General features: G+C 41.3%; 1 protein-coding gene across 3 annotated transcripts in view; it reads left to right on the plus strand.

Moving 5' to 3' along the window:
* SNRK (SNF related kinase) overlaps positions 1-15,428 on the plus strand; it is a 75,817-nt gene that overhangs the window by 36,617 nt on the left and 23,772 nt on the right. For all 3 annotated transcript variants that reach the window (XM_073333322.2, XM_073333324.2, XM_073333323.2), the window contains one exon: positions 14,807-14,948. In XM_073333322.2, the coding sequence (XP_073189423.1) occupies positions 14,807-14,948 (142 nt within the window). The remainder of the gene's footprint in view (positions 1-14,806; positions 14,949-15,428) is intronic.

A 15,428-nucleotide genomic window follows, 5' to 3' on the forward strand; every position in this document is an offset into this window, starting at 1 on the left:
TACTGGCTTTGATGAAACTTTCATCGGGAAAGTTTCTTTTCAGGTGAAGGATGAAATTTTTGGTCAAAGTAGAGAGAGACATGCCAGAAAAGCCTGATGAGTAGGGCACTCACCTGGAATGTGGGCAGATCCAAATTCAAGGCTTTGATCTGCCTTATTCAGATGAGTGCCCTGACAACCAAACTACTGGCAATTATGGGGTGGGTGGATCTCTCGTTCTGTTGCTCTTTTGTTGTGAAAAACTTCAAAAGGTCTCAGTTGCATCCTGATGCACATTGGGAATGAAATTATGAGAAGTTTAATAAGACAGGAAAAGAGTTTCCTGCCCGGCTCTAACCAGGTTAGACAGAGGGTAGGGTCAGGGATTGTGTCCGGGGTGGAGGGAGGGTTAGAAAGGTGGGAGAGCCTTGTCTGGAATTGAGGAGTTTTACCTGGGTATTGAACAGTTTCCATTCCAATTCAGCTTTGTTCCCAGTTCTCTTCCTGCTCCGTCTGAACCATGGAGCTGTGTGCAGTCACCCTGCAGTCTCTGGCCTGTCTGGAAAGTCTTTCCCACATCTCCTTCTGTCTTGGTCTCACAATTCCTTTCTGTTGGTTAAGGTATTCAACATGGCTCTTTCCTGGAGCTGTGCTTTGAATCAAGCCTTCCCCAGCTCATTAGTATCCAGATTCCAGCCCTGTTCCATGGATCCTCTCTTGGTCCTTGGACTCTCGCATTTTGTCCTCTTGATTTCTGGGGCCCTACATCTTTCCTTCTTGGGGTTGGGTTGTGATTCAGGCAGCCTTTCCCAGCACACCAGTCTCTCTTCTGATTTCCATACCATGGTGTGTCTCTCATGGCTTAATGCTTCCCTGCAATGCTGCCCTCCAGGCTGTCTGCCCTGTCCCTTTTTAATCTTCCTGGAAGTCATCTAACAGCTGGATTTTATCTTAAGGAGGTACCTTCCTCAGCTAGTCTGCTGTTCCCTTGAATACCTTGTTCTTTAAAGGGGCCATATAATGGAACAGGGGTTGGCTGGCCCCAAGTCCCATTATCTGTTAAAGGGGACATACCACCTATTACAGCATACCACTTCCAATAAGGTCATATACCTCAAGTGATAAACGTACTGCAGTCTCAGAATCTTAAACACCATAGGAATGGCCAGAAAATGTGAATATATTTGTTCCCGTTTTTTACACTATTTCTAAGTGCAGTAACAAAGTATGTAAAGTAATATAATGGAAGTATAATATACAACACATAGATATGCAATGTACTTGACCAGAATGTTGAGGAATTACATTTTATTGCTGAAGCCTCTATTTCCCTTCCCACTTCCTTTCAAAATGTTAGGCTGTCTTGTTTCTATTGCCTGCCTTCTTCATTTTTTCAGTCAATAGTCCTCCTTCAGTTAGCCAGAGATCCTTGTTGGAGCGATTCATGTCAGATCTTCTCTTCCTCTAGCCTTTTCCCCTCTGCCTTGAAGGTAGAAAGTGCTTTCTGTACAGTGTTTCTTATTCCTCTCAACCTGGAAGGAAGGGATTGAAATTTAGTTAATTTGAACGATCATTGGACTAGCTATACAGTTCTACTTCCTATTGTCTCAATAGTGTGCATTCATGTCCTCACACCTTTTTTTGTTCTTTCCACTCTCCTATCTCTTCTGTGTGTCTTAACCCCTCCTTCTACCTTTCTGGGTCTCTGCTTCCTCAAGATTGCATCTATGCTTGTGCCATCACTGTTATAACAGTGGTGAAGTGATGCAGTCAGTCCCAGCCAGTTTACTGGGAAAGCACTATGCAGGAATAATACTGACATAAAAGCAGCCCTCCATTGCTGCAGGCCTACTGTAAGAGAAAGGGGGGAGGTGGATTGAAGGGGAAAATATAGTCTCTTGTCCACATTCAAAGAAAAGAACAGTGGGGAAAATAGTACTTGTGCCATTGCTGGTGTTGCAGATTGGTTGTCTACTAGTAGCAGTATGTGAAACTGACTGACGGTATTCAGCAAAAACAACGAGGAGTACTTGTGGCACCTTAGAGACTAACAAATTTATTTGGACATAAGCTTTCATGGGCTAAGACCCACTTCATCAGATGCATGGAGTGGAAAATACAGTAGGAAGATATATATACATAGTACATGAAAAGATGGGAGTTGCCTTACCAATTCTAATGAGACCATTCAATTAAAGTGGGATATTATCAGCAGGAGTAGTTTCACTTTGCTCTTGAGTACTGCTGCTCTGTGAAGGAGCAGAAACATAGCCGTGATTCTTGTCTGTGGAAAGAGTTCTGTAATATGGGATTTCTATGATCTCTGTGCCAAATTCAACCCTTGGTATCTTACATCACTTTTGTAAACTCAAGTTCTGGTCTGCCTTTTCTCACATGAGTTTAATTAAGTAAAATGAATTTTTTGTTTTTGTTTTTAATAAAGAATAGTTATTAATAAAACTGGTACGTAATTTGCTTGCTTAAAATTAATTTGAATGTGTACTGTAATAGGTGAGAACTTTATAGACTCTGACCGCTACTCCAAGTGTTACTGAGTAGTATACATTGGCCTTTGTTTTACCCAACTGAAAGATTAGATCAGCTGTACATCTAAGGTGTTGAAAGAGCATTGCCTGTTCCAACAAGAGTCTGGAATAAATTGCTTTAATAAACAGACTCCAGATTCACTCATTTCATGTGGTTGAATGGGAATAATGTGACTGCTTTGTCTAACGTATGCCCATTTTCGGAGACCTGCAATCACAAATGTACCAATATTGTGTGATGGTCTATAACTTTTGAAATGTGGCAGAAATTCTAGCAGATAAGCTCTTGATATAGAAGCTACAGACAGCCTTTGTAAATCATAAATTGTCACTTTCTGAGAGTCATAGTGAGGACTACATCATGCCCTCAGAATGGAATAAATGTTTAAGTTAACTTTAATCAGATCCTAGAGTTCTGTTCTTAAGCAATATGAAAATGGATACCCTTTATGCATTCTGAGCACTTAAATACAACAGATGTGCTCAGCTTCTCTCTGGTGCTCACTTGATCTGAGGCAGCCAGTGACGTAGCTTGGTTTCCATGGCAGTGACTTCGTGTTATGTAAGGAAGTTGAACGTACACTGCCCTGGTTGTTAAGGTTCTGAGAATCTTTCTTGGACAATCCTTTCCCGATCAACCTTTTAAAAGATCATTAAAAGTATGTGAAGTGTTTCAGGTTTTGTTAATTGGTTAGTAATTAATACCACTTCTAATTTATGTTAGTAATTACAGCAGTGAATATGTAGGTCAGTGGTCCATGGTTCTAAAGGTCAAATCTGACCCTGAAATCTGCACTGTGGTTTTCACTAGAAAATCTTGATGACTGTGTGTACACCTCACAGGAATTAATATAGATATGGCTTCAGTCTACCTTTCTGAAATCAGTGTATATTTCCAGTCTTGTAGCCCCTGTGTTAGTGCTGTAATTATCAAAAGGTGCACCCTAAATTTCACAATTTGCTCCCTGTACTCCCCCCCCCCCCCCACCAAACTCCTCATCTCTTGCTAATTTGCCCTCCTCAGAAATGGATGCTTTAACTTTGAAATGAAAAATTTATTCATCGTATAGCCTTCTTTTGGCTCGTCACTAAGATGTTAACTATTTTTGTATATAGCAGATTTTTAAATTTTCATATTTTAAATGCAGAATTTTATTAAGTACATTACATCACAAGTTCTTAAACTGAGGGTTGGGAATCGTAGGTGAATTGTGCCCTCAGAGCGAGAGCATATAGGGAAGAGTGGACTCACCGCTACTTCAGTTCCTTCTCAACTGCCTGCAGCTCAAGATGAAGCAAAGTGTCTGCTGCTTCTTAGTAGCCATTACCAGTTCTTCTTTTTTTTTTTTTTTTTTTTTTAGTTTATTCTTTTATTTTTTGAGTATTTATTCCCCCTGCCCTTGTTTGCAGAAATCTCTGGGTTTTGGGGGGTGGTTCTCCCCCATCGATTTCCTGGTATGTGACTAATTCTTTGGCCTTTCAACTGGTCTTACTGTGGGGTGTGCCAAAAGCCCCAGGATTCAAAGCCTGCCAGACCTGCAGTAGACTTTTTCCCCTAGAGTGCCGAGCACTCTAGCTGTCTCCGGTGTTCAGAGACTCCCACATCCTGTTGAAGCGCAAAGCTTGCACTGGGTTTAAGAGCAGATATCCCAAGGAATAGGTGGTAGGAGTAAAGCTTCTCCTTAAGGAATGCGCTCTAAAGCCTGCAGTGTCCAAGTCATGTCCCCCCAGTACTTCAGTGACCGCTTCAGAGATGAAGCGCTCTAGGAAACAAAAGCATCCTTCTCCTCGTAGAACAGCGGTTCTCAAACTGTGGGTCAGGACCCCAGAGTGGGTCCTGACCCCATTTTAATGGGGTCACCAGGGCTAGCTTAGATTTGCTGGAGTCCAGGGCTGAAGCTGAAAACCCAAAGGCTTCAGCCAGGCATGGCAGGGCTCAGGTTACAGACTCTTTGTCTGGGGCTGAAGCTCTTGGGCTACTGCTTTGTTCCCCTGCCCAGGGCGATGAGGGGCTCAGGCTTTGGCTTTGACTTCCTTCCTCCCTTTCTCCCTCCTTCCTCTCCCCCTCCCCCCCCCCCCGGTGGTGGGCTCAGTTTTGGTCTTCCCCTCCTGGGGTCGTGTAGTAATTTTCATTGTCAGAAGGGGGTCATGGTGGAATGAAGTTTGAGAACGCTTGTAGAACCTCCAGGAAAAGAGGGAGATCACTGCTAAGAACTGAACCTTATGCCCTGGAATGGGTACCTCCGAGGCTTCAACAGACACTGGCACTGGGGCTTAGGTATTGTCTAAATAGACAATTCAGGATAAGCCTGCTAATAAGCACTGGTGAGAGTCATCTTCTCTGGTGCCATCTAGGCATTGAGATCCCTCTACATGTAAAGACTCAAGGAAGCCCAAGGCACTGGTACTGTCTTCCTCTCTGGTGTCACTGTGAGAATCATATCACCTGGAGTGTAGAGACACCACCTTGACAATCACTTTGGCACCATCCTCAATGGCATCTTATTTGCCATTTCCATTACCACAGGCCTGTGGCATTCTCAAGGTTCCTGTTACAAAAGGACCTGTTTGTGTTGGAGGAACTGGAGTCTCCCCTCTTGTGGGTTACTGAGAGTCTGGGGTATCTTTTAGACTCCATTGAGTCCTCATCAGGGTACACCTCCTGAGGTGTCAGGTAGTAAGCTGAGGAAAAGCCCCACACCAGGATTTTGGAGTCAGAGGTGTTATCGCCAGAGTCCAAAAGGAGGGATCTAGGCATTGGTGCCAGAGATGGTACTGGAGGAGCTGATAGATGGGTAAGTATTGGGAGACAGACACCTGCTGCAAGGTGAAGAGAGGAGATGCCTGATAGGCATGGCAGTAGCTGTGGAGATCTTGTGGATCTTGGGCTGGAAGATGTAGATGAAGGAGCTCTTTTAAGAATCTTGCTACCATGGCATCGGAGAAGATTGATATTCCCTGAATGGGGGAATGAAATGCCAGTATCACTGCTAGATGTACTTTCAGTGAACTAACTGCAGGCCCCAGTGACTGAAGGGGCAACATAAACTCCAAAATGTCCTGGATAGAGATCAGTGTTGGTTGGATTCTGCAGGCTAATGACCACACCAAAAATCACTTTCATTTCACTAAATAGGCCATCTTGGTGGAAGGTTTTCTATTGAAGGAGGACTTGTTGGACAGCTGCCAAACACAACTCTTTCTCCTCATTCAGCCATGCAGCAGCCATGCTCTGAGATGCAGGGAGCTGAGCACAAGATGCAAGGTGTGGCCTTGGTTCTGAGTAAGTTGGGGTGGGGACAAAGCAGTATGGGAGTCTTAACAGACAGTCCAAGAAGGTTGGAAAACCAGCACTGTCTTGGCCATGCCAGGGCAGTGAGAATGAGCTTGGCCTGATCCGCCCTGAGCTTGAGGATAACCTGAGGGATGATCTGGATTGCAGGAAATGTGTACAGGAGAGCTGACTGTCAACTGAGGTGGAAAGTGTCGGACAGGGAGTGTGGACCGAGGGCCCCTTGAGAGCAGAACAGATTACCTTGTATCAAACAGGTCAATTATTGGGATGACCCAAGCTATGAAGATCACTCACACTTGTCTTCAGGGACCATGTGTGACTCAGAGAAAAATACCTGCTGAGATGGTCACAAGATGATTCTGAACCCCAGGCAAATGAACAGCTATTGGAGTAACGTTCTCCTCGATGCAAAACTGCCATGGCCTGATCACATCTAGGCAGAGAAACATGGAGTGTGCTTCCTCTTGCTTGTTCACAGCATTGCTGTGGTATTGCCAGTAAGTATGTGAACCACTGAGTCTCTGATACAGTCCTGAAAAGTATGACATTCATTTTTAATGGCCTGAAACTCTAGCACGTCAATATGGAGTGAGGCCTCCTGCTCCGACCACAGCCCCAGTACTTCCAGTGATCCGAGGTGCCCCTCTCAACCCATTAGGGAGGTGCTGGTAAAAACCGACCTGGTTGGCAAGCTCTGGATAAAGTGAATGTCTTGGCAGACACTGCAAGGAGTCCAGAACCAGTGGAGGAAGGCAAACCAATCTGTCTTAGAGGGTGAAGAGTAGGACAGTAAACCATCCTGAGTCACATTTGAATGGAGCAAAGGTACAACCTTGCAAAATTAGATCACCTGCGTGCAAGCAAACACGTGGCTCAGGAGTCTCAGATGTATCTGAACAATCATGGAAGGCTGAGACTGCAGACTGAGGCAAAAGTGGCAAATTGTCTGAAAACAGTTGGCAGAAATGCTTTCAATGTCTTGGAATTTAACAGTGAACTCTATTTTCTGAGTAGGAGACAAGTTTGACTTCCTTGTGTTTCGGATGAGACTCAGATGGTTGAGCAAGCACAGTGTGACGCTGACATGAGCAAGAACTTCCTCTCTGGATCTGCCTCTCCAATAATCAATCATCCAGATATGGGAAGATGTGAATTCCCTTGTTCCTGAAATACTCCCTAACAATGACTATGCATTTGGTAAAAACCTGGGGAGCAGAAGAGAGGCTGAATGGAAACACTGTGTATTGAAAGTGGCTCTCTCTCCAAGTAATCAAAGGAATTGTCTGTGGCTCAGCAAAATCGACACATGGAAGTATGTGTCCTGAAGGTCCAGAGCAGCAAGCCAGTCATTCTGAAACAATGCAGGGAGAAAAGTCGAGAGCGACCATTCAGAACCTCATGTACCTGATATAGTTATTCAGGTGGCAAAAGTTGAGGATGGGTCTTACCCCTCCCTTTGGCTTCACTGCAGGGAAGTACTGGGTGTAGAAGCCGTAACCCTGGGGTTCTGGCGGAACCTCCTCTACTGCTCCCAAAGCCAGTAGAATGGACCTGCTTGAGGAGCGGTATTTTGTGAGAGAAATCCCTGAAGACAGACAGGGAGGAAGGTTGGGGAGGATGTGTGGAAAGGAACTGCATGGCATAATCTGATTTGATGACACTTAGGACCCAGCATTGTGAAAGTGAGATGAGAAGGGAGGAGCGACGACTGGAACAGTGCTCTGGACTAAGGATTCAAAATGGGTACTTTGGGAGGTGCTGGAGGGAGGGCATGTGGATTGGCCAAACCCTGAGCCCACCTGCTTCCTCCTGTGAGATCTGTTCCCCTTTCTGGGGTAGTCCCGTTTGTGCGGGAAGAGGGAAAGCCTGGGAAACGTGCTGCGGATGCTGCTATTGCTGTTGAATGCTGTAGTTGCACCACTGGTGTGTACATCCCTCTCGCAGAACTGTAGGATAGCCCTGGAATCCTTGCAGGCGTATGGCATCTCATCAGTTTTGTCTGAGAACAGTGGTTGGCTGTCAAAGGGCAAGTCCTCAATGGCTTGCTGGACATTGGGGCAGTGCCTGAATTCCACAGTAAGGAAGCTCTCCCATGGTAACTGCAGAGGCTATCACCCTGGCTGAGACGTCTGTGATGTCTAGCAGAGACTGCAAGGACATCTTAGCCACCAAGCAACCCTTGGTGACACATGCCTCTCATGAGGCCTCGGCAGCTGGTCTGTGAACTTTGATGTAGCTGTCCAGTTAACAAAACCATATTTGGACAGCAAGGCTTGCTCATTAGCAATTCACATCTGTAAGGAAGAGGAGGTGTAAATCTTCCTGCCCATCAGGTCTGTTCATTTAGAAACCCTATCCTTAGGGGTGGACTTAAACCTGCCCTATCGGGCTCTGTCGTTCACTGCAACTAGGGAATCTGGGGCTGGAGGGAAGTAAATGGGTATTCTCCTGCAAGAACTGCCTTGGTACTGAGGGAAGCAGCTACACGCTGCAAAAGGTCTTGGTACTGTTTAAAATCTCCATTACCAAAGGGAAGGATGAACCAGGTAGCATGGAATTGTTCAGAGATGAAGGGCATCCTGTTTTAGGGCTTATAGACCATGGTAGGATGGCTCTGGAGGCTCCGCAGAGAGGTGGTCTGCCGGTGCCTTGGCTTGTGGCAGATGAATGTTCACCACCACACACCTGGCCAGTAGTCACACCTTTGAGCGAGACAAAGAGAGGGACCTCCATGACAAGGAGTGTCCCATGGATTTCGTGGAGGCCACTGGCATGGATAAGGCATTGATGGCCAGTAGGCACCAGGCCAAGAGCCCTTGTCCTGACCACGAGACAAATGCCAATCCCATAATGGTCCTGTGGTCCCGGATGTGGTCAGGTAATGGAGAGTGGGAGGATGGTAACCCAAGTTAGATGCTGAGGAACTTTGGGATTCTGGAGATAAGGGCAGATAACAGTACAATAAGGAACTGTCACTCTTGAGGATGATAGAAACAAATATATAAAGATTGTTTGGTAAACTAATATGCTGTATGGAATGGTAGACATGTGTAAGAAGATTCCAAAAATGTGTAGCAGTGCATTTTGTCCGTGGCATAGAAAAGACTAATTTGATATCCTGGCAAGCTGTGTTGTTATAAATATTTTGGGTTGTGAGTTCTAGTAAGAAAAAATCTGTTTCAACTCTTTTTGGGAAAGGTGTTTAATGGTGTGTCCTCTTTCAAGCTATAGATGGTTAAAAACAGGAAAGAAAAAGAAAACAAAAACCAAGCAGATCTTAAAATCTCTAAACGTTGAGAGACCAGCACTGAGTTTTACTCTATTAACTACACTTGATCTTAGCTGAAAACAGCCGAGAAGTGCTAATTTGTCCAACATTTCTTATAATATAGAAAAAAGTGTAGACATCTTTCTAGACTGGGTGGGTGAAAAGATACAGTTTTAACCAGAGGATCTTGTTTGATGTTGGGGTCATTCATTGCTCTTTGACTAGTTGTGATAGTTTGAAATCAACTCAATTCTATGCAGGCTCTTCCATTATCTATTTTAAAATGTCTTTGTCTCTGAAATTACTCTGAAGAGTTGTTAAACATTTCCTGTTTTTCTTCAGTTTTTTACCACTTCCTTTTGCATTCTGCTAATCGTCTCCTACAAAGTGTTTGGTATGAGCAGTAAATACAACATTTGATCTGTTTAACTGTTTTCTGTAACACATGGTTTTAGCCTGATTTGAATGGAGTCTTCAAACTTTATAGACTCATATTGCCTAACTTTTATTTTTTGATGTGCTCTCACACCATTTCCCTTTGCCAAAAAACCCCACTCCTGATGAAGCCCTATATACTAAATTGGAGGCAAGAGAGGAAGAAGTTCAGTAAGGTCTATTGCTGTTGAATGGTCTAGCAAGAGTAGTGGAAGTCTCAATGGTTATTTTAACCCTAAACTAAAAGCACTCAAAGTATACTCTATGCAACAGTCCTTCTCTTTTGGAGATAAGTAAGGTAACCCAACTACTAATTGGTATCTTTTTCTTGAAAAATATGCCACTCTCTAAGGCTCCTGGAAAAGAAAACAGATTGGGCACTGAAAAGGTCTTCTGGATTTGTTTGTTGGTCAGCTTGCTACTTCTTTTCATTCTCTCTGTGGCATGGTCACTAGCTGAGTGCTTAGGAGAGATTTAGCCCACCTTAAGAGGGAAGCATTGAAGTCCATTTTGCCGGATGTGCAGTTTCTTGCTGCATCCCTCCATGCAGCCCACAATTCATTCAGTGACTGACAATTACCCTACTAAAGAGAGATTTCTAATAATGTCCTGGCTTTCAACCTCATGGCTCTTGGGGTGGGAAGGATGCCCTTCAGGCATTTTTAATTTTTTTTGTAACAAATCAATTCTTCCAACTCCTCTTGTCCTTGCAGTAGACCAGTAAGAATTTTAGGCATTCTTCTAATGCCATAATTCTGTAAAGGTCTGCTCCCTCACTAGATGCATTGCTTTCTCTGCAAAAGGCTTTAGACAAAAGGCCTTGCTTGTCAGTAAACTGAGTTCAGGATTCAGTTCTCTGTACCATTAAAGGAGGGGAGTGTGCCAAGTCTTCCAGTGGTCTCATAACTTCTCTAATTGTCTGTTTCCTTTTAGGAGTTAGGCTTAGGCTTCCTTTCAGATATATTATTTCCACTTAGATACTGTTGCTAGTTCTCAGAAAACTCTTAAAGTTCCATTCAAGCGAGTAATTTGTGTCCCTGAGACTCCCGGCTAAGTCATTTTGCCTGTAGCTTCTGATGTGAAGAGCAAGGAGCTTAAAGTTCTGTCTCTTCAACCACAGTTTCTATAGAGAAGGGGTGGGAGTGAAAACTGCGCCTTTGTTTCTACCCGCAGTGATTTCCCGGTTGTATTAGAACACAATGTGTTACAAAACTCCAGAGTAAAAAAGTACAGATTGTTATGAGGAAATAATATCACATTTGCCTGGACTATTTCAAAATACAACACTGTTAATTAAGTTTGGAATAGTTTATAGTTCTGAACTTTGACAGCACAGAATTATTGCAGCTACCATGTTCAGAGAAGGTGTTAAAGTATCTAGGCAATGCAGAAAGTCTTCAAGCCCTGTTTTTGGATCTTTGTTAAACCTGTTCTTTGTTTTGTACATATGTGAAAGTGATGGCTTCTTTAGTAACATAAAAGTATGTAATTCTAAAATATTACGTAGGCAGTTCAGTACTTCATTGAAGTTTGACTATGATCAAGAATTTGTCTTGTTTTTTTCATGTGATGGTATTAAAAACCAACCTTTTCCAACTTAATTACTAACAGCTTTTATTAGGGCTGTTGATTAATCGCAGTTAACTCATGTGATTAACTCAAACAAATTAATTGCAATTAAAAAAATTAGTCGTGATTAATCGCACTGTTAAACAGTAGAATACCAATGGAAATTTATTCAATATTTTGGATTTTTTGTACATTTTCAAATATATTCATTTCAATTACAACACAGAATACAAAGTGTACAATGCTCAATCTATATGATTTTTTATTGCAAATATTTGCACTGTAAAAATGAGAAACAAAAGATTTTTTTTTCAATTCACCTCATAAAAGTACTGTAGTGCAATCTCTTTATCATGAAAGTGCAACTTACAAATGTAGGGTTTTTTGTTACATAACAGCAGTCAAAAACAAATCAATGTAAAACTTTAGAGCCTACAAGTCCACTCAGTTCTACTTCTTGATCAGCCAATTGCTAAGACAAACAAGTTTGTTACATTATGGGAGTTTAATGCTGTCCACTTCTTAATTACAATGTCACCTGAAAGTGAGAACAGGTATTCGCATGGCACTGTTGTAGCTGGGGTTACAAGATATTTATATGCCAGATGCGCTAAAGATTCATATGCCTCTTCATGCTTTGGCCATTGTTCCAGAGGACATGCTTCCATGCTGATGATGATCATTAAAAATATAGTGCATTAATTAAATTTGTGACTGAACTCCTTGGGGGAGAATTGTATGTCTCCTGCTCTGTTTTACCTGCATTCTGCATACCTGCATATATTTCACATTGTATCAGCCTCTGATGATGACTCAGCACATGTTGTTCATTTTAAGAACACTTTTGCTGCAAATTTGACAAAATGCAAAGAAGATACCAATGTGAAATTTCTAAAGATAGCTACAGCACTTGACCCAAGATTTAAGAATCTGAAGTGCCTTCCAAAATCTGAAAGGGATGAGGTGTGGAGCATGCTTTCAGAAATCTTAAAAGAGCAACAGTCAGATGCGGAAACTACGGAACCCGAACCACCAAAAAAGAAAATCAACCTTCTGCTGGTGGCATCTGACTGAGATGATGAATATAAACATGCGTCAGTCTGCATTGCTTTGGATCATTAACAAGCAGAACCCATCATCAGCATGGACGCATGTCCTCTGGAATGGTGGTTGAAGCATCAAGGGACATACGAATCTTTAGCGCATCTGGCATGTAAATATCTTGCAATATTTGTGGGTAAAAACACTTCAAAGATATATTTCCTCAAAAGAAATGTGTGGTATTTTAAATCTAGTTAATGAATATTATTTTATTATTCCAAACGTAAATTTGTAATACTTATCTGTCCTGTTATGGATAAGATGTGAAATCTTCTAATTTAAAGTTAAACATTTGCAATTTAAAGCAGACAAACTATTTTATTGTGTGTGGGAAGGGATGGGTGGGGAGAAGGAAGATGTACTATTTGCTTAGCTCTCTTAAAAGGCCAATTAGAATATAGAAATACAGAAAAATTGTAGATAGTGTGTTTAAACAAGATTTTAAGGCAAAGTAGGTTAATTAAAACATATTTCAATAGTACACTGAACTCTCAAGAAAACGATGCAGTTGTCTGTTAATGAAACACATGAACGGAACATACTCTATGCATGAAGAGAATGGACTCTTACAGTCTATATTTGGGGGGGAAGAATATTCCATGACATCCTCTTCAAATTTCTTGCAACTCAACTTTACAGTGAAAGAAAATCACTTGTTTAGACTTACACTAGGAAAGCATTCACTACAAATTACCTCCCATCCTGTAGAACTTTTAGAGAAGTTAATGTTGTAGGAGTTGATCCTGAAAAGTACTCTGTCTGGAACCATTCTGGTACCACTCTGGCAAATTATTGAAGCACATTTTAAATGTGTGAATAGTCCCACTGAATTTACATGTATTGCTGTAGTGAGGCCACAGTGCTCAGTGCCTGCAGCATAGAGCTCACAAGCCATCATTAGCAGAAATCAAATGATTCTCTGGGTTAATATGATCATAAATTAGAATTCTAAAGAAAATTAGGTTGAATTGCTCCTATTTATTTTTCAGCTAAACTATATAAAGAATAAATAGTTTATAACTAGTAACATGAGTGATTGTTCTAAAAATGAATAAATGCATATGATTTACACACGATTAAGTGAAATGTAGTTGTCTCTTTGAGTATGTTAACTACTCGGACATCTGTATTGCAACCCTCGCTCTTCCCATGACCCTCCATGGCAGGGAGTTTCAGAGCCTGGGTCGACTGACTTGGGGTCATGCTATGGGGCAAGAAATAGTAGTATAGATGTTCTTGCTTGGGCAGGAGCCTGGGCTCTGAAATCCAGTGAGGCGGAGGGTCTTCGAGCCTAGGCTCCACCCTGACTGGGAACGTCTACACTGCTTGTTTAGCCCTGTAGCACAAGCCCACGTCAGTTGATCTGGGCTCTGAGATTCACTGCTGCTGTGTGGGTTTTTTTTGGTTTGTTTGCAGTATTGTCGTACCCTGATTTAAGCCACAGAAAATGGAGCTTTTTTTAATAAAAAATATCTTATAGCATTGCCTTCACTCCTATATATAATCCGTTAGCCAGTACTATACATATCTCCTGTTATCTGCAACACTTCAGATCTTTGCTGACTATCATTTTGTCTTGTGAAGTTCTTTAGTAGTGCTTCCTTCTGAGAGTTAACTTTTTAAAATTGACTGAATAGATTGAAGTATTTGCATGTTGTAGAAAAAAGCGACATACTGCTCAGATGTACTACTATGATTACTTTTAATCTTTTGGTGTACGTCACCTTATCAGGAAATAAGAAAATTAATGCTTTGTTTTTCTACAAGATGTAATTGGAAGAAATCCATGTGTTAACTGCATTAAATGCTTGTTCCTAAATAATTTAGAAAAATTTAAACCTAACTGAAGATAATACCAATTACAAGCAGTGAACTAGATTAAAATATTTATAATAAAATGAATAGAGAAATGTAATTTGGGATTTACCAGTAAAATAAAAAATCTAATTCATCGGTATCCCCAAAATCTTAAAAATGAAGGTTGTTCCAGTGCTTCATCCAGTAACATGTAAATACTGAGAATTGTTTATTCTTGTCCTCCAGAAGGGGCAGATACAGTAGCCATAAACCTTACCTTTTCAGTAATATGTACCCAGTTATAAGGTAGTCTATACATTCTCTAGTTTTGAATGAGCAAAATAGTCTGACTTTGAATAAATATTTGCCACAAAATGAGAGAGGATTCTGTTAACAAATTCAGATGTTTTATTCACAATTAATTGTAATCATGAGCAATCGTAAAGCTTTAACAATGGAAAAAGGTCAACTTTTATTGAAATTCAGTATTAAATGCAGCAAAAATGGAGGTGTCAGGAAATAGATATGTATTTAAGATTGTAATACACTCCCATATTTTTCTGCATGGCTTTAAATCATAAATTTTGGTCCTTCCATCCAAAATCTTAAAGCTGTCAGTAAAATGTAGAACCTACTGTATTTTGTACTTCATTACAAAGGAATTGTAAATTCCACAGTTAATGCCTATAAAGACAATCTGATGATGATACTTAAATTAGTTAGAAACCTTAATGGAAATTTAGCAAACACTTTACATTGGCAGTATTTTTTCTGTCTCTCTGGCAATAAGTTTAAAACATGTATTATAATTTACAGATATATGGAGCCTGGGTGTTATCCTATTCATGTTGGTATGTGGACAACCACCATTCCAAGAAGCAAATGACAGTGAAACACTGACTATGATCATGGACTGCAAATACACAGTGCCATCGCATGTGTCCAAAGAATGTAAAGAGTAAGTAAAATATTAAGTAATTTGGTAGCATTCATAGATATGTATACTACCAACAAATTATCTATAATCTGGTTCCTCAGGTGCCAGGAAGTTTTTATTGATACTATTTTTAACAGAGCTTCCAATGCTAAAATTCCCTGCTATGTTACCAGCAGTTTCCTTTACTTGTTCATTCTTCTGTTAGCACCAGTTAAATAGCTTCTTTACATCTTTAATCTCTTTGCCTCTTTCAGTCTTTATCAAAGTTGACTGAATTTGTTCCTTTGAAATGTTTTGAGCCTGAGACTCTCCACACATTTGTATTAGGCAAAGTTGTCACAGATTTTTGGGTTGGGGCGGTGATAAGTAAACCATTATTTGTCTGAATAGTTGTTCAAGGATATTGTCACTAGCTGTTATGCTCAAGAATACGGCACCAGTCTTTTGCTGATCTCCTACTAAAATTGCAATCCCCAAATCAACATACCGGGTGTCAAGGAA

This window comes from Lepidochelys kempii, chromosome 2, assembly GCF_965140285.1.
Source record: "Lepidochelys kempii isolate rLepKem1 chromosome 2, rLepKem1.hap1, whole genome shotgun sequence".
Taxonomy (NCBI): domain Eukaryota; kingdom Metazoa; phylum Chordata; order Testudines; family Cheloniidae; genus Lepidochelys; species Lepidochelys kempii.